At 40.9% G+C, this 19,374-nt stretch overlaps 1 protein-coding gene across 20 annotated transcripts in view; it reads left to right on the plus strand.

The window, feature by feature from the left end:
• The first annotated feature begins 311 nt into the window (after positions 1–311).
• MYBPC1 (myosin binding protein C1) overlaps positions 312–19,374 on the plus strand; it is a 339,911-nt gene continuing 320,848 nt past the window's right edge. For 10 of the 20 annotated variants that reach the window (XM_086919144.1, XM_086919141.1, XM_086919148.1 and 7 more), the window contains exon 1: positions 322–466. In XM_086919144.1, coding sequence (XP_086775270.1) covers positions 442–466 — 25 coding nt within the window. In that variant the 5' untranslated portion in view covers positions 322–441. Of the gene's footprint in view, positions 467–19,374 lie in introns of all 20 variants that reach the window. The other 10 variants (XM_086919137.1, XM_086919131.1, XM_086919138.1 and 7 more) reach the window with 2 other exon arrangements.

The following is a 19,374-nucleotide window of genomic DNA, read 5'->3' on the forward strand; positions in this document are numbered from 1 at the left end:
GAGACAACTTTTCAATTTGGTGGTTTTAAGTGAACGTTCAGATTAAAGAAATCATTTAAAGGCAGTGTCGCTTTAAATGTGACATTATCGCCTCCATAGAGCCTGGCAGTGCCTCGCGGGCCGCGGTGGCCTGGCAGCATCGCTTTGATTCTTCTGTGTGATGCTGAATTTAGCACTTCAGAGATGCTCTCATCGGCCACATGAGATGCTGCGGAGATTCCTTCCCAAAGCCCTGGGAACAGAGGGGACATGCGACAGATGTGAGGGCTCCTGGCCTCGGAGGCGGGCGGGGGCAGGCTGATTGATGTCCCGGTGCCGTATATAAAGTGCACTGATTGAGCAGCCCCGGTGCTGTCACGCTGATCCGCATCTCGCCACTGTCCCCCAGGGCCGGGCCGCGAGCCACTCTCTTCCTCTCAAGGGCCACTGCTCTTTGGGAATATGCCGGAACCCACGAAGAAAACAGGTGAGCCTGGCTCTCGGGGACTTTCCGTTATCAGTGCACCCTCTGCCTCGCATCACTGCCTCTTGCTGGGTGCAGCTCTGTGCGGTTTGTGTGGAGACCTCTGAGCTCGGTGTCCAGGTGTGCCGGGGCACAGGCGGGTCTTAGCTTCTTCTCTTGAGACAGGAGAGTCGGGATTGGAGAACAGGCTGAGCCTAGTCTGGTTTTGGAAGGCCGGTGGCCCAGCTGTGCGTGCTAGGGGCTCAGGAGAGCACGGACTGGTTTTCTAATGGTGTGGAACTTTCGGGGCTGTGGTAAAAGTGGGGCTGAAGGGTGCCGCTCTCAGGGTGTTTGGTCACGTACTGGTGGGTTGAGTCATTTCTGAAGTTGGGTTGGTTGCAGCTGAGGTATAAGAGGTTTTTGAGTCATTTTCTGTAGGCGGTAGGCTCAGTTTGGGCAGAATCTGAGCTGCTTCATGATGGCGACTAGGTTGTGCATCTGGGATAGTGGTGATTTTGAGGTGTTTTCAGAGGAAGGGTACCTTGGGAAATCGAAACAGGCTTACCTTGTGCTGTTTTGTGAATGTAGGTCGGTTGATGTTTTGAGTATGTTCAGTTGTTTGTAGATCAATCTACCATTTTTTGAACTCGTTGAGTTAGACATCTACCTTTTCCTCAGTCCTTTCTTTCTCTCTCTGAAGATCGTTCCCCTTGAAGCTCCTACAAGTGTCACCAGACACTATAAAATATAAAGAATACACATATTAGCACAACCACAGCCACATCCTCTGGATCCAGTGCCTTAACATGAGAGCATGAAATGCAGTGGCATAGCATAGCCAGTGCTTGAAATGGAAAAATAGAAGTGCAGGTACTTAGCAACAGAGTACCTGCTTGTTTCTGAGAAGTGCCGGTACTCTCCAATTAAAAGTATTGCGTCTCTCTTGAGAAGTGAATCTCTTGAGAAGTGCTGGTACTCTCCCTCTCAAATAAAAAAGTGCTGGTACTCAGTACCGGCCCATTTAAAGCACTGAGCATAGCATAAATTCACATGCCATGATGTACCATAACACACATGTATATCGCATGAAAACATTCCAAAGCATGCGTAGCGTAGCTTACGTTTTATGTTATTTTACATTATAGCATAATAAGGCAAAGTCCAACTTAACATAGACCAAACGTATCATTTGGCATGATGTAGCTTGGGATCTTGTTGTATAACTTATAACAAAGCAGAGGATAAGATTGCATATTAAAACAAATACATTTGTTATTTTAAATTAAATAGATGAAATGGCATTGCGACATTGATGCATTCTTTTCACAATTTATGAAATCAGAGATTGGCCCAACATTTGGACTATCTGTGTACCTAATTTTACAATTTTCTGCATTCTTTTCAAAATTTATTAAATCAGAGATTGGCCCAACATTTGGAATATATATGTGCTTAATTTTACAATTTTCTGCTGTAATGTAAACAAACGAAGTCTCATACCTGGCCCTCACATATGTTTTATAATTTCAAGCAGGATTAAGAAGATTTCTTTTGAAAAATGAAAATGTTTAACATTTGTTAAAATTAGACATTTTAACTGGACTTTTAAACGGAACTCACGTTTTACTGCTTTCAGTATTTTCTCAATTGTCGTAAAAGTATGCCCTCGTGGCAGAAATGAAATCTAGAATATAGTGCTTGTTTGGTGAAATATTTATCTGCCTTCTTACTGTTGGACATCTGTTAAATGCCCAAGTTCAGGCGTTGACCTCCTGACCAGTGGGTGACAGATTCAAATTTAGAAAAAGTTGCCTCAGCCTTTTATCCTACATGTTTTCATAACACGGTGTACCGTTAAAGTGGGTAACATCTAACAAGTGTTTTTAAACAGAAAATGAGCATTTGTAAAGGCATGTTCACCTCGGGCCATACTGGTGCTCAAAAACTGATGTTTAATGTTAACTAAATGGTACGAATTTTATCAATCTTGGAATGTCGAAATTTTGAGTGGCCCCTAAGAGATTTAAACCCATGACCTTGTTGTAAAAAATGGATTGCTGATGTGGATTTATTAGACCAAGTGTCACTAGACCACTTGGCATCTCTTAATCACCAGGAGACCTTACTGTTTCAGATGTGACCAGTGTAATAGATCACTAATACTGCCCTTAAACCGCAGTCATTGATACTGCTGATGGGTCTCTCCTGCCAGCCCTCCACACCCACTTACCACATGATTTTTCCCTGCAGACAGACACTTAGACACTTCTAAAGCACTCAAAGCGTTGGCAGATAAAGGACTGAAGCACAAGGAGATAATGTAATCTCCACAGGACCAACACAGACGGTCAGGCAAGAAAGCGACCCAGATCTCCTGCTCCCACTGCCAACAACTTGCCAACTAGAATACATCTAAGAGAAACACAGTCTCCTTGGGACAATTCCGTATTTTGATTCAGAATTCTCTTTATGAAATAAATGAAACATGTCAAACAACTGGGCAAAATTTTTTATCAACTGTAATTATCTCATCATCATGCACAAATCATTGATTTCTAGCCATCACAGAAAACTCATATAGTGGAAATGAATTCCCTGCATGTGCTGGGGAATGATATGGAAGATCCTGCGGTAGGAACCTTCTGCAATAGACTGCATGTCACGGTGAAGGCTGGCTTTGGACGAGCCTGTGCTCCTGCGCCCTTCCAGCTGCCGCAGCTTTCCATCTAGGTGTAGGATCTGATGGCTTTGGCCCTTCTACATTTGAGCAGATTGCTGAATTCCACCATTGATCCTGAAACTTTTCAACACGCCGGGCCCTCTGCTCTGACTGCCACAGCCAGCCCTTGTAAAGTTTAGGTTGTGTTAGCAAAGTGAGGGGAGCACCTACAGAAACTGCACCTACCTCCCTCCAGGCCGGTGACGTGCCTGATACAGTGTTTTTTCAAATCAATACAAAGTAAAGGAAACCCTGCAGTATGATTCAACAGCAAACCTAGGCGCAGAATCCTTATGTGGAATCAGTTCTACAGTTCACGGGTAACAGCTTTCAGCTCGCATCTCTTGAATGTTTTTTTCTTCAACCATGGTTGGTTGGGGCAAGGGCTATAAACTTCAAAAGTTTAATAAATGTTACCCATTATGGTAGGCAACATTTGCCCCATTCTGTCAGTTCTACTGGCTATGATTAGCTTCCCTGTATAAACTTTCCTGAGTTTTATCTATAAACACAGCATGATGAAGCATTGGGAAGGGGTTCTATCAAGGAAGAAAGATAAATAAAAAGTCTTTTTAACTAATGCAGTTGATGCAGTCTGTTGAATTCTAGTATCAAGGCTACATTTCCATATTTCTTGGGCGCACGAGATCTGTGCTCTTGTTGCTCCTATGCTGCTGGCACACAATGCTCCATGGCCTGCATACCCATAAATAGCCATGCCAAATGCACTTATTAATACATGATCCTAATCCGGGCTATGAGAGCAAGAGCCAACACCTTTCTGAAGCATCTCGGTCCTAGGCAGCTGGTTCATGTCCTTGCTGACCGGCTTGCCATGCATCCCAGGAGACCCAATTAAAGAGATGTCTCACACGTGGTTGGCACACGCTGTGCAGTCGTATTTTGGTCATTAATTAAAATCAAATCATGGCCAGGCTAAAAGACGCGGGGAAAAGAAGCTGTTTGAGGCACTCATTTCAACAGTGGCTCAGTTCTGTCTGCACTTAATGATCTTTAATCTTTCCATCAAGCATATTATGATGGCTGACACATGTAGTTTTAGTCACTCACCAAATTCTTGTACAACAGGTAATGAAACTGGGCGGTGACAAAATACGAAGTAGCTCCCATTGGAAAACAAACTTTGCAAAAAGTATCAGGGGAGCTCTTGAACTGCATCAAGACCTTCGGAACATCCTGGAATTCCAGACAAGCATATGGTCAGTGTTTCACTTTTACATTATTCTGTACAGGTACCGTCCAGAAACGTTCTCCATTGGTTGGTCATACCTGGACAATTCCATCACACAGTATTTAGGCATTATCCAATTTGTTCTTACCTGTGTATCTGAATAACAGCTTTCTGGAAAAATCCATGACGACTTGACACACTTCTAACTTCTTTCATCAGGACTGCTCACTGCCAGAAACGTTTTGGCCCATCTTGGTATCAGAAAGCCCTTTCAGGCATTCACTGTGATACTGATCAATCAACGCAGCTATAAAACCCCAAAAGGCCTGAAGTGTCCCGTAGATGTACCACCTCAGCAAGGGGGGTCGGAAAGATGGGGCATAAAGTAGATTTCAAACTACTGCATATCATCCACAATGCTGGTGGTCTGATTGACTTTTGCAAACATATCTTCTAACCATACACCAACGATCTAAAATTCCTAATTGCTAGATCCCTCTAATTGTCAAAATACGACTTCCACGGAAGTGTGCAGCTGATGGACCAAAATGAAAATTCATATTGAGATCACATTCTACACCTGTTAGTTTTCACCCTGTATTGGTTGCTGGAATATTGGCAGGCGCCAGTAGGTAGTAATAGTTAGGACCTTGTTTCTATTCAAAAAACGTTTTTTCTTTTGCCAGTATCTTTTGGTGCCGTTTGACGAATCTTCGCAAAATTCGCAAAGCTATTGGCCAACTCACTTCAGCTGCTGTGTTGAAAGTGTCAGGGTGATTCGTCAAGCGAGAGCCGAAAAAAATGGAGGGTCCCAAAATGCTTTTTCTTTAGACATCTACAGCCTGAACTGCTGAATGGAATGACACCAAAGTTTGTTGGTTCAGAAAGCACTCTTTTTGTTAAATGGTGTAAATCGGATCAGTAGTTCCCAAGAAATTTAAACATTTCTCAAATACACAAATATGGTAGCAGAAAATCCACAAACCCTCCCGATCTCAAGCCTATGATCTGATTGGCTGCCAACAGTTCAAACTAGGAAGTGTTGCAGCCAACCGAGTCACAAGGAAAAAGGTTCAAAAACATAATAAATTAAGAAAAGGGGACAGGGTAGAAACAACCTGACTCCCTAGGCCTGCTCAGGTGGTCCTACAGGGACTCCCAGGGCCCCAAAAAAACTAATAGCCACCTCCCTGGGGCAATGTTCAGTAATTGCAAGGAGCCACGCAGGCACCCCGCAGCCCCGGGGACTGCCACCTCCCAGGGCTTTATTTTTTAAATGATTGCATGGGGGGGGGGGGTTCCTGCCCCAGTTCCGGGGACCGCCACCTCCCCAGGGCTGACTATGTTAACTGCGGAGGGGCCACGCGGCCCCCCTCGTGGAGCCGAACATGGCACTGGAGACCGAAAACCCCCACAGCCGGCTTCAGCAATGTCCCGGGGTGCCCAACCCAGGGACATTGCAGTATGCTATGGGATGGCGGGAGCACTGCTCCTGACATCCTATAGCAAGCAAGTGTTCCACTTTCAACAAGTGACAGCATTTTGCTCAGACTTGTTCAAAGTGGAGCACTTTGCTTTTTACCCCCAAGGAGCTGCATGTCAGCAGCTCTCTAGGGGTAAAAGGTCATGCCGGCTCCCACCTCCTGCGGGAGCTGCCTGGGACCGCAGGGCCTTCAGGCTCCCCTTGCGGCCTTCGACCAGCTGGCCATGCTCCGTGAGATGGGGTCCTCTGGCCAAAATCGGCCTGGGAAGGGGGGGATGCTCGGCCCCCTCCCTTGATTTTTTTTTTTAATGGCCTGGCCCTGGGCGATGGGATCCCGGGGCCGAAAATGACCTGAGAATTGGTCAAGGGTAAGGGAGGCCACACAGTCCCCCTTCCTAAAATGAAAAATAGGAAGGAAGCCAGCCACTCGCCGGAGGCCCTGCTCCCTTTGTCAACTACTTTGGTTGGGGGATGAAGCTCCCTTGGTTGCTGGGGGTCCTTAGGGGCCAACTACCTCTCCTGTGACCTCCAGTAAGTCCCACGTAGTGGGATTGCTAAGAGGTCTTCGGAGGCCACGCCCCCTGTCTCCACCACTCTGCAAACACGCCCCCTGGTGCACTACTGGTTCGGAATGAAGTCCACTTTATTCCTGAGGGTCCTTGAGGGCCAAGAAGCCCTGCTCGTACCTCCTATACGTCCTATGCATGGAATTCCTAGGCGCTGGTTGGAGGACCAGCCCCTTTTCTCCACCACTCTGCAAACAAGACTGCTTGTTTAAAAAACATAGAAATTCACTGAAAAAAACACAGGTTTCAGGCACGTTACAGTAAGAAATTAACGAAAAGGTAAGGGATGCCTTCAAGGGAATTTGTTTAAAATCTGTATTTGGATTAATTTGAAACAATTATTAGGACAATTTAATGGTCCTAAGGTTGAACAATCAACAATGGATATCTTTTGAGTCACATAAATTTCAGAGGATACAAGTTAATATCTGACAAAAAACAGATACATAGAAACAAAACAAGACCAGGCGGGTGTATATGAAAATGTTGAATTTATCACCAAGTAAAAAGGCAAAAAAACGTTATATACAAATATATAAACAGGCCTAAAGGAGTATCAGTGATAAATCAATATATAACACTGTAGGTCCTGCTAACACCTTTCCTTATTGTCAAATTTGTAAATTAATCGGAGAAGGCGATGGTCGACGTTTCGGTCTCTCATGTGTTCATCTGCGAGACCTTCTTCAGGACTGTGTAGTTTATATTTGTAATGCCCTAATGTAACATGAAACAAAAATATTTACAGTTACCTAATTATCCAGACTCTAAACACACATATATATAACACCTGGTTTTTAACTAAAATAATGAAGAAACACAAGAAAAGAAAAAGGGAAAACACAAAACCTATCCAATCTACATACATCTCATTGACGCAGTATACTACTCATATCAAAAAATAAATTAGAAAAATTAATTCACAAGATTCTATTCAGAAATGATACTTAGCATCTAAAATCATTTCAACAAGTGTTGATGCTTCACAATCTTGTAGTTCTAAACTTTAATATACCCTTATCAGTGTAGAAAATCATTCAATCACAAATCCTAATGTCATGGCTCCATATGTACACACATTAGTGTTAGAAACAATATTACTTGAAGGTTAACTACATTTTTAATCAAAGTCACATGTCAAGCAATCATAATAAGACTTGGCCCAATGAGCAGTTAATCCAATCCAGGGCTAAGCTTTAAAGTCAGATGAATATAGGAGACCATACGCTCAGAATCCATCATCTGTGAAGTGACATTCGATTTAAATCTGTGGTGGCAGTTATTCCACTACGATGGAAGAAGGGCACATCTAAGTTTCTAGGGACGAAAAAAATCATATATAACGGGAATATTGAACATACCTAAACGGGAAGGCAAGGTAGAGTTCGTGAAAATGTCCAAATATTAACTACTTCTCTGCCTACAGGCACATTTGGTGCAGATTGAGTAACAATCTGGGGTTAAAAAAAGTTGGATTAAAAATGGAGTCTGATTCATGATAATATCTCCGATTTAGCAAGCCATACAACAAGTCAAATACCTGAAAAAAGTCTAGGTGAACGCGGTCTATTTGATAACCAGCGTGGCCGCTGCAGATCGCAAAGATGACAAGCGGCGTAACGGCTTAAGCGGCAATGTAGTCAAACATGCAACTGCAGGGCTAATTTTATTCCGGGATTTACAGCAGTCAGGTTGCAATCTAGAAAAGTACATAAGCAACCTTATTAAAACGGAAGCTAAGATTTTGCAAAGTTATAGAAACTCGCAATTCATGAGTAGCTTTTACCTTATTTTAGATTGAAAGTCGTAGCATGGGAGGCGACTTGAACGCAGATTAGTTGCAGCCTGGAAAGACATATATGCAACAGTATTATGTCAATGTCGAAATCCTCGACCATTATAAAAAGAGCACTTTTGCAATTTCTCTAAGTCATTTACCTTTGTTAGAGACGGGAAATCGTGGCAGCAAAATGGAGGTGACTGTCAGTTTTGAGATCAAAGCGGCACAGGCAACCGATGTACTTTTAAGGCTAGTTTGGAGCGCGAAGGAGGACAACAGTCCCTCCACGAGCGCCATCTTAAAGGGATATCTCCCTACTAGTTTCTCATATGGAAAATTGCGATTGGGCGCCATCTTGAAAAAGTAAGAAACTGCTTTCATTTAAGGACGCAACAATAGAAATTCATAAGCTTTTAAGTGAATTACGAGCGCAAGAGAGGACCGTGGTCCAACAACGAGCGCCATCTAAAAGGGATGTCTCCTTCAATACAGTTTATATCATGAATGGGACTGAAGCATATATGTAAACATTAAAAAAACTAATAATACCTAGATAGGTCTAAGGAAATGCGGAAAAATATCATATTCAAATAATGACAAATTCTAAAACAGGTATATTCAGTTTACCCAATAAGAATGGCATCATGTATGAAACTGAATACACCCTATGGGTGCATTATAATTTTGCTCATTATAAAAGATAATCTATACACACAATGGTCATCTTAGTGAAGCTCTCCATTATATCAGTCAAGAATAATACAGTGGAGTATAGTATAGAACATATTGATAGTGATATATGGCATGATAGTATTATTTACATGTATCTATTCAGATGGGTAGAGTAAAGACATTAGGTCAACTTAAAGCACAAAATTCAAATCATAACTTTAATTATGCTTACACAGGTCAAAGTATACATCATCAATACAGACAGGCAATTGTGAGATGTTGTTTGAGCATCACTTTCTTTAAGTGTTGGTCAAAAAACCCATTCAAAGGTTTAGTCATCAAGATACAGAACATATTGATAATGATATATGGCATGATAGTATTATTCATATATATCTATCCAGATGGGTAGAATAAAAACAGTTAATCGACTTAAAGCACAAAATTCATATCTTATGTTTCATTATGCTTGCACAGGTCAAACTGTACATCATCAATACAGACAGGCAATTGTGAGATGTTGTTTAAGCATCACTCTCTCTAAGTGTTGGTCAAGAGGCCCATTCAGACGTTTAGTCATCAAGATAGGCATGCAAGGGCATGCCATTCAGTGGCTGTATTCAACCCCTGATCAACAGTGTCAGCAGAGCATATTAATTTACCCTCTCGTAGGGACAAAATTCTATCTACATTGTTCTGTCTTTTACTGGGTTTGATGACCTCGAGTACCCACCAAAGCATATCTGTGTCTTTGTGACCAAGATGGTGAAAATGGTCTACCAAGGGTGCATTTTCCTTTTTACACCTGATACGTGACTGATGTTGCAAAATGCGTTGTAGTAGTTGTATATGCTGTACACATGTTGCATTTATGATGTGCAATCAATGGCACTAGCTGTCTCATATTATTGATTGTATCTTTCGCTGTCATATCTTCATAAGCGTGTATAAGTCTGTCTTGAAGGTTGGTACCTCTCTTAAAGGCAAACATTGTTTTTTTTGTGCAAGCTCAGGGATAGATTTCAAAAGGTTCCAATGTTTTGAGATGATTTTTTTAATCGCATTGGAATGAGTGCCAAATGTGGATACACAGACTATGTTTGATTTATTTTGACGTTCTTTGACTGTTAATAAGGCTTCACGATTATTGTACGATTATTGTACCACGCCCTTTTCATTGATCTTTTAACTCCTTGGACGCTCATGACGAGCTCAGCTCGTCATGATGTACACCTCCATACACTCATGACGAGCTGAGCTCGTCATGAACAATGGTAAATGTGGGATCCCAGCACCGGGGGGGAAAACCCTTAGCAGCCATGGAGTTAAGTAATTTGGACGGGTATCCTCGGGCTTGTAGCTTGTCTTTCAACTTTCTTGCCTCACAGAAGTAATCGTCTTTGAAGGTACAATTCCTGCGTAAACGCAGGAATTGACCAAACGGTAACCCGTCTTTCAAGGCTTGCGGGTGATGACTATCGTAACTCAGCAAGGTATTTCTAGCTGTCGGTTTTGTAAATAGGGTTGTGTATAGATGATTGTCAACGTCTATTTTGATGATTATGTCCAAAAAAGGCATCTCCTTTGTATCTTGTTCAATGGTGAACTGTAGGTTAGCATTCCTAGAGTTCAACCACATATGAAAGTCATTTAGTTGTTGGATGGTGCCATGCCACACCATGAAGACATAGTCTACATAACGAAGCCATTTTCGAATGTTATTCGAAAATGGATTCGATACATGCCATATAGGATCATTCTCAAAGCATGAAACATAAATATTAGCAATATCTGGAGCAAAAATCGCTCCCATAGCAAGTTGCTGATAGAATGTGCTCTGAAATAAGAAAAATGTTTCGCAGAGAGATATCCTCACACATTCTATAATGAAGGAGGTAGGTACTGCATGCGGTCTGGGTCGCATTTTTAAGAGATTGCTAAGAATACTCAACACTTCTGTTTGTGGAATATTAGTGTATAAGCTTTCTATATCCATAGAAACAATAGATCATTTTGTGGGTCAAAGTCAAAGTTTTCTACAGCGTTAATGACAGACATAGTGTCCCTTATATACGATGTCTGGTTTATAGCAAAGGGTCTGATGAAATAGTCCGAATATTGAGCTAAAGGCTTTAGTATGGAATTACAACCCATAACTATGGGGCGGCCTGGTGGGTTAACAGGATCTTTATGCACCTTCGGTAGCATATATATCGCAGGCACTGTAGGAGTTTTGTTGATTAAGAAAGCAGCTTCTTTATCATTTAACCAGCCACCTTCCAGGCCTAATTTACTTAAAGCTTCAATCTCTTGTGATAATCTTCTGGTTGGATTACATGTCAATCTTTTGTAATGAGATGGTACTGCTAATTGTCGTAGCATTTCTTCATCATATTTAGTTCTTTCCCAGAGGACTATACCACCGCCTTTATCTGCGGGTTTGAGTTAGAAATTAGCAGATAATAAAACCTTAGAAATTCACTGGAAACACCACAGGGTTCAGGGACGTTATAGTTGGAAATTAGCATTTAAACAAACCTTAGAAACTCACTGAAAAAACCACAGGTTACTATAATGCCTCGGTAACCTTTGTTTTTCTCTGTAAAATTTCTAAGGATTTTTATATGCTAATTTCTAACTATAACGCCCATGAAACCTGTGTTTTTTTCAGTATATATATATATATGCCTTCAAGGGAATTTGTTTAAAATCTGTATTTGGATTAATTTGAAACAATTATTAGGACAATTTAATGGTCCTAAGGTTGAACAATCAACAATGGATATCTTTTGAGTCACATAAATTTCAGAGGATACAAGTTAATATCTGACAAAAAACAGATACATAGAAACAAAACAAGACCAGGCGGGTGTATATGAAAATGTTGAATTTATCACCAAGTAAAAAGGCAAAAAAACGTTATATACAAATATATAAACAGGCCTAAAGGAGTATCAGTGATAAATCAATATATAACACTGTAGGTCCTGCTAACACCTTTCCTTATTGTCAAATTTGTAAATTAATCGGAGAAGGCGATGGTCGACGTTTCGGTCTCTCATGTGTTCATCTGCGAGACCTTCTTCAGGACTGTGTAGTTTATATTTGTAATGCCCTAATGTAACATGAAACAAAAATATTTACAGTTACCTAATTATCCAGACTCTAAACACACATATATATAACACCTGGTTTTTAACTAAAATAATGAAGAAACACAAGAAAAGAAAAAGGGAAAACACAAAACTTATCCAATCTACATACATCTCATTGACGCAGTATACTACTCATATCAAAAAATAAATTAGAAAAATTAATTCACAAGATTCTATTCAGAAATGATACTTAGCATCTAAAATCATTTCAACAAGTGTTGATGCTTCACAATCTTGTAGTTCTAAACTTTAATATACCCTTATCAGTGTAGAAAATCATTCAATCACAAATCCTAATGTCATGGCTCTATATGTACACACATTAGTGTTAGAAACAATATTACTTGAAGGTTAACTACATTTTTAATCAAAGTCACATGTCAATCAATCATAATAAGACTTGGCCCAATGAGCAGTTAATCCAATCCAGGGCTAAGCTTTAAAGTCAGATGAATATAGGAGACCATACGCTCAGAATCCATCATCTGTGAAGTGACATTCGATTTAAATCTGTGGTGGCAGTTATTCCACTACGATGGAAGAAGGGCACATCTAAGTTTCTAGGGCCGAAAAAAATCATATATAACGGGAATATTGAACATACCTAAACGGGAAGGCAAGGTAGAGTTCGTGAAAATGTCCAAATATTAACTACTTCTCTGCCTACAGGCACATTTGGTGCAGATTGAGTAACAATCTGGGGTTAAAAAAAGTTGGATTAAAAATGGAGTCTGATTCATGATAATATCTCCGATTTAGCAAGCCATACAACAAGTCAAATACCTGAAAAAAGTCTAGGTGAACGCGGTCTATTTGATAACCAGCGTGGCCGCTGCAGATCGCAAAGATGACAAGCGGCGTAACGGCTTAAGCGGCAATGTAGTCAAACATGCAACTGCAGGGCTAATTTTATTCCGGGATTTACAGCAGTCAGGTTGCAATCTAGAAAAGTACATAAGCAACCTTATTAAAACGGAAGCTAAGATTTTGCAAAGTTATAGAAACTCGCAATTCATGAGTAGCTTTTACCTTATTTTAGATTGAAAGTCGTAGCATGGGAGGCGACTTGAACGCAGATTAGTTGCAGCCTGGAAAGACATATATGCAACAGTATTATGTCAATGTCGAAATCCTCGACCATTATAAAAAGAGCACTTTTGCAATTTCTCTAAGTCATTTACCTTTGTTAGAGACGGGAAATCGTGGCAGCAAAATGGAGGTGACTGTCAGTTTTGAGATCAAAGCAGCACAGGCAACCGATGTACTTTTAAGGCTAGTTTGGAGCGCGAAGGAGGACAACAGTCCCTCCACGAGCGCCATCTTAAAGGGATATCTCCCTACTAGTTTCTCATATGGAAAATTGCGATTGGGCGCCATCTTGAAAAAGTAAGAAACTGCTTTCATTTAAGGACGCAACAATAGAAATTCATAAGCTTTTAAGTGAATTACGAGCGCAAGAGAGGACCGTGGTCCAACAACGAGCGCCATCTAAAAGGGATGTCTCCTTCAATACAGTTTATATCATGAATGGGACTGAAGCATATATGTAAACATTAAAAAAACTAATAATACCTAGATAGGTCTATGGAAATGCGGAAAAATATCATATTCAAATAATGACAAATTCTAAAACAGGTATATTCAGTTTACCCAATAAGAATGGCATCATGTATGAAACTGAATACACCCTATGGGTGCATTATAATTTTGCTCATTATAAAAGATAATCTATACACACAATGGTCATCTTAGTGAAGCTCTCCATTATATCAGTCAAGAATAATACAGTGGAGTATAGTATAGAACATATTGATAGTGATATATGGCATGATAGTATTATTTACATGTATCTATTCAGATGGGTAGAGTAAAGACAGTAGGTCAACTTAAAGCACAAAATTCAAATCATAACTTTAATTATGCTTACACAGGTCAAAGTATACATCATCAATACAGACAGGCAATTGTGAGATGTTGTTTGAGCATCACTTTCTTTAAGTGTTGGTCAAAAAACCCATTCAAAGGTTTAGTCATCAAGATACAGAACATATTGATAATGATATATATGGCATGATAGTATTATTCATATATATCTATCCAGATGGGTAGAATAAAAACAGTTAATCGACTTAAAGCACAAAATTCATATCTTATGTTTCATTATGCTTGCACAGGTCAAACTGTACATCATCAATACAGACAGGCAATTGTGAGATGTTGTTTAAGCATCACTCTCTCTAAGTGTTGGTCAAGAGGCCCATTCAGACGTTTAGTCATCAAGATAGGCATGCAAGGGCATGCCATTCAGTGGCTGTATTCAACCCCTGATCAACAGTGTCAGCAGAGCATATTAATTTACCCTCTCGTAGGGACAAAATTCTATCTACATTGTTCTGTCTTTTACTGGGTTTGATGACCTTGAGTACCCACCAAAGCATATCTGTATCTTTGTGACCAAGATGGTGAAAATGGTCTACCAAGGGTGCATTTTCCTTTTTACACCTGATACGTGACTGATGTTGCAAAATGCGTTGTAGTAGTTGTACATGCTGTACACATGTTGCATTTATGATGTGCAATCAATGGCACTAGCTGTCTCATATTATTGATTGTATCTTTCGCTGTCATATCTTCATAAGCGTGTATAAGTCTGTCTTGAAGGTTGGTACCTCTCTTAAAGGCAAACATTGGTTTTTTTGTGCAAGCTCAGGGATAGATTTCAAAAGGTTCCAATGTTTTGAGATGATTTTTTTAATCGCATTGGAATGAGTGCCAAATGTGGATACACAGACTATGTTTGATTTATTTTGACGTTCTTTGACTGTTAATAAGGCTTCACGATTATTGTACGATTATTGTACCACGCCCTTTTCATTGATCTTTTAACTCCTTGGACGCTCATGACGAGCTCAGCTCGTCATGATGTACACCTCCATACACTCATGACGAGCTGAGCTCGTCATGAACAATGGTAAATGTGGGATCCCAGCACCGGGGTGGGAAAACCCTTAGCAGCCATGGAGTTAAGTAATTTGGACGGGTAACCTCGGGCTTGTAGCTTGTCTTTCAACTTTCTTGCCTCACAGAAGTAATCTTCTTTGAAGGTACAATTCCTGCGTAAACGCAGGAATTGACCAAACGGTAACCCGTCTTTCAAGGCTTGCGGGTGATGACTATCGTAACTCAGTAAGGTATTTCTAGCTGTCGGTTTTGTAAATAGGGTTGTGTATAGATGATTGTCAACGTCTATTTTGATGATTATGTCCAAAAAAGGCATCTCCTTTGTATCTTGTTCAATGGTGAACTGTAGGTTAGCATTCCTAGAGTTCAACCACATATGAAAGTCATTTAGTTGTTGGATGGTGCCATGCCACACCATGAAGACATAGTCTACATAACGAAGCCATTTTCGAATGTTATTCGAAAATGGATTCGATACATGCCATATAGGATCATTCTCAAAGCATGAAACATAAATATTAGCAATATCTGGAGCAAAAATCGCTCCCATAGCAAGTTGCTGATAGAATGTGCTCTGAAATAAGAAAAATGTTTCGCAGAGAGATATCCTCACACATTCTATAATGAAGGAGGTAGGTACTGCATGCGGTCTGGGTCGCATTTTTAAGAGATTGCTAAGAATACTCAACACTTCTGTTTGTGGAATATTAGTGTATAAGCTTTCTATATCCATAGAAACAGTAGATCATTTTGTGGGTCAAAGTCAAAGTTTTCTACAGCGTTAATGACAGACATAGTGTCCCTTATATACGATGTCTGGTTTATAGCAAAGGGTCTGATGAAATAGTCCGAATATTGAGCTAAAGGCTTTAGTATGGAATTACAACCCATAACTATGGGGCGGCCTGGTGGGTTAACAGGATCTTTATGCACCTTCGGTAGCATATATATCGCAGGCACTGTAGGAGTTTTGTTGATTAAGAAAGCAGCTTCTTTATCATTTAACCAGCCACCTTCCAGGCCTAATTTACTTAAAGCTTCAATCTCTTGTGATAATCTTCTGGTTGGATTACATGTCAATCTTTTGTAATGAGATGGTACTGCTAATTGTCGTAGCATTTCTTCATCATATTTAGTTCTTTCTCAGAGGACTATACCACCGCCTTTATCTGCGGGTTTGAGTTAGAAATTAGCAGATAATAAAACCTTAGAAATTCACTGGAAACACCACAGGGTTCAGGGACGTTATAGTTGGAAATTAGCATTTAAACAAACCTTAGAAACTCACTGAAAAAACCACAGGTTACTATAATGCCTCGGTAACCTTTGTTTTTCTCTGTAAAATTTCTAAGGATTTTTATATGCTAATTTCTAACTATAACGCCCATGAAACCTGTGTTTTTTTCAGTATATATATATATATATATATATAGATAGATAGATAGATAGATAAATATACATATACATACATTTGTTTGGGTGAGGTGCAAACCCAAGCAGTCACAGAGCATTGGCCGTTCAGGTTAAGATGGTCTAAACATAATAATGTTTTTTAAAATGAGTACGGGCACAACAAATTAAAGATACATGTTTGTGTTTTCCCGTTACTCAGTTTTAACGCATAGAGCGCCTGAGAAGCCCTCCTTCTTTAACGGGGTCTATAGGAACATACTATTTGGATGTGCATAAAAATGTCCTTAGTTCACACACAGCTTTCGCCTCAATTATATTTTGGGAGTTGGCTTCTGTTTGGGAAAGTGCTGATGATGAAACAGTGGGCAAATTGGTGAGTACCTCCCAATTGCTCCCAGGATGTTGCTTACGGGAGGCACTTCCTAAACACATCACAATTTTTTTGTCTGAACACTTGTCAGCACCACTGTGGGAGGTCGGACCCATTTTAACTTTTTCAAAAGATACACATGGAGGGTCTATGAATAGACATCAAACCCTGTTCCACTGAAAAAAATAAAACGTGGATCATCCCAAAAATATTTTATATTCATGTGTAATGTGCAACAAGGACTGTTGTTAGTATTTAGTGGAGAGTACCCTTTGTTTACCTGATGTCCCTTCAAAGGTCTTCTTTGGTATAATATAACAAAATCCCGTACCCGTGCCAAGCCCACCGAGGTGGGCTGTTTATGTTTGGGGAAAAACCTACCGCACTCAGTGGCTGTGAAAGTATCCTCAGCATGTTATTCCAGGATGTCAGGACCGTACGTAGAATTAAGGAACTAGGGCTGATACATACCATGGGGGTTTCCTGGCCAGGCAAGTTCACACTCGGGCACCCTTTAAGAGGTGTTGGAAAAAGCCAATGAGGTATGACTGCACCTGGAACTGCCGGGGCCGTGGCTACAGTACTAACGAGGAGTGGTCCTTCTGCACCGTTATGAGAATGGGCAATAACTCTAGGAATCAGTGTCTCCGCAACATTTTCACACGTTTTGGGCACACACCAAGCACTTTCCCCCCAGATATACTCCATTAAGTTTTCACGGGCGACGTTTCAGGGGGAAAACCCGAAAGTGCAGATTAGTTGCACAACAACTGAATCTTTAGCTTTTGCACTTTTGCTGCACAACACATAATACCAAATCGGGCAGAAACTCGAGTTTCCTTTCGAATCAGGATTTACTGCAAAACGTGTGAAAGGGGACTTCGTAGCAACATAATTTGCATTCACGCAAAAGCGTTTAACCGGTAAGGTTCAACCAAAAACGAGAAGATGATCGTTCACACCTCGCAACTAACCTGAGTGTGACGAACTGGGAGGCAGACCGTATTTCAGTAGTGACTGGGATCGAAACAATGTCCTTGCGTGCTCTGAAAATGGACCAAACACATATTGTGTGCACTTTGCGCATTTTTTTTCTTAAAATCTGAATGCACTGGCACCCCTCCTCACTGATCCTATGGTACGGCTACGCGCCCACGCGATGCTGGCTCGCGCTCAGCTGTCCGCGGTGTCATACGTCGTTGCTAACGTAATGTTCCGTAGCGTGTCCCGCCCTAGAAGTCAAGCCCATCAGAGCCTGTCAGTCACCTCTCGGGTGGGGGGCTCTCTTGAATGCTGGCTGCATAACTCTTGGCGGCTGTCAATTGTTTGAAGCCAGACGCAGAGTTAAGCCATTTATGGGGACACTGCTGGTTGACGTCTCTCCTCGATGGAATGACAGCTGAGGGGTTTTGCCCTCAGAGGAGGGCAGCTTGTAAGTTAAAGCCTTGTTATTCCCTGTAGGCCACCGTGGTGATGGACTTCAAAATTTCCTCGAGTAAATTCTGTAAGTATTATATAGGGTTAGTAATAAAAACAGTTTAGGAAATACAAAAAAAAATATGCATCCAAATTGTGCCAAGATTAGACTACGAGAATCTAAGTGATCATAAGTTCTAAAAAATGTAAAAATGCAAATCTGCGCAACTGGGTGATAATATAATATATAACTGAATGTTTGCGGTGCGCTCATCCTCCCCATATTTAAGGCTCAAAGGTTGGGGACGCAGAGAGCAAGAAGTGGCAAACACGAAGGAAGAGCAAACAAATAAATGAAAATAGTCAAATTCTGTGCTCCCACCACGAGACACTGACTGCTAAGAGAGGATTAGGTGTGTTATAAAGAATATATTCCATTGTCCTAGATGTGGACTGATTGGATTTTTAATTGGGGTGACCGCCTCACTGCAAGTCAATATGGAGACTTTCTTCAGTCCTGACATTTCCACATACAAATCATTGATTTCAGGTGTGGTAGTCCCATTAGTTCAAGGGAAGCAAAACAAGAATGCAACACCCAGAATGCACTAGGTTATCAGGCAAAAGACCAGAACTGGAAAAAGTGTGTTTAATGTCATAGAAGGAGGTGGTCACCTTATTCTACACAAGTCAATTTAAATGTAAATGCACATATAGTAAAGACTCTCAAATATGTATTGTCAATAAGCAATTATTCCCAATAATGTACCTCACTATGTCAAGTCAAGTCAAGTCAAGTCAATAAATTTATATAGCGCGCTACATACCCAGAGGGTCTCAAGGCGCTTGAGGAAGGGTGGGGAATTACTTGTCAAATATCCACGTTTTAAGTTGCTTTCTGAATGCTAGGTGGTTCTGAGTAAGGCGAAGGTGAGTGGGAAGTGAGTTCCAGGTTTTAGCTGCCAGGTAGGAGAAGGATCTACCTCCCATGGTGGTTTTGTTGATGCGAGGTACAGTGGCAAGGGCTTGGTTGGAGGATCGTAGCTGGCGGGAGGGGGTGTAGAAGGACAGTCGTGTGTTGAGGCATTCGGGTCCGATTTCGTAGAGTGCTTTGTGTGCGTGGGTTAGGAGCCGGAAAGTAATCCTCTTATTGACGGGGAGCCAGTGGAGGTTTTTCAGGTGACCAGAGATGTGTTCTTTACGAG

Source organism: Lissotriton vulgaris, chromosome 1_1 (genome assembly GCF_964263255.1).
Source record: "Lissotriton vulgaris chromosome 1_1, aLisVul1.2, whole genome shotgun sequence".
Classification (NCBI taxonomy): domain Eukaryota; kingdom Metazoa; phylum Chordata; class Amphibia; order Caudata; family Salamandridae; genus Lissotriton; species Lissotriton vulgaris.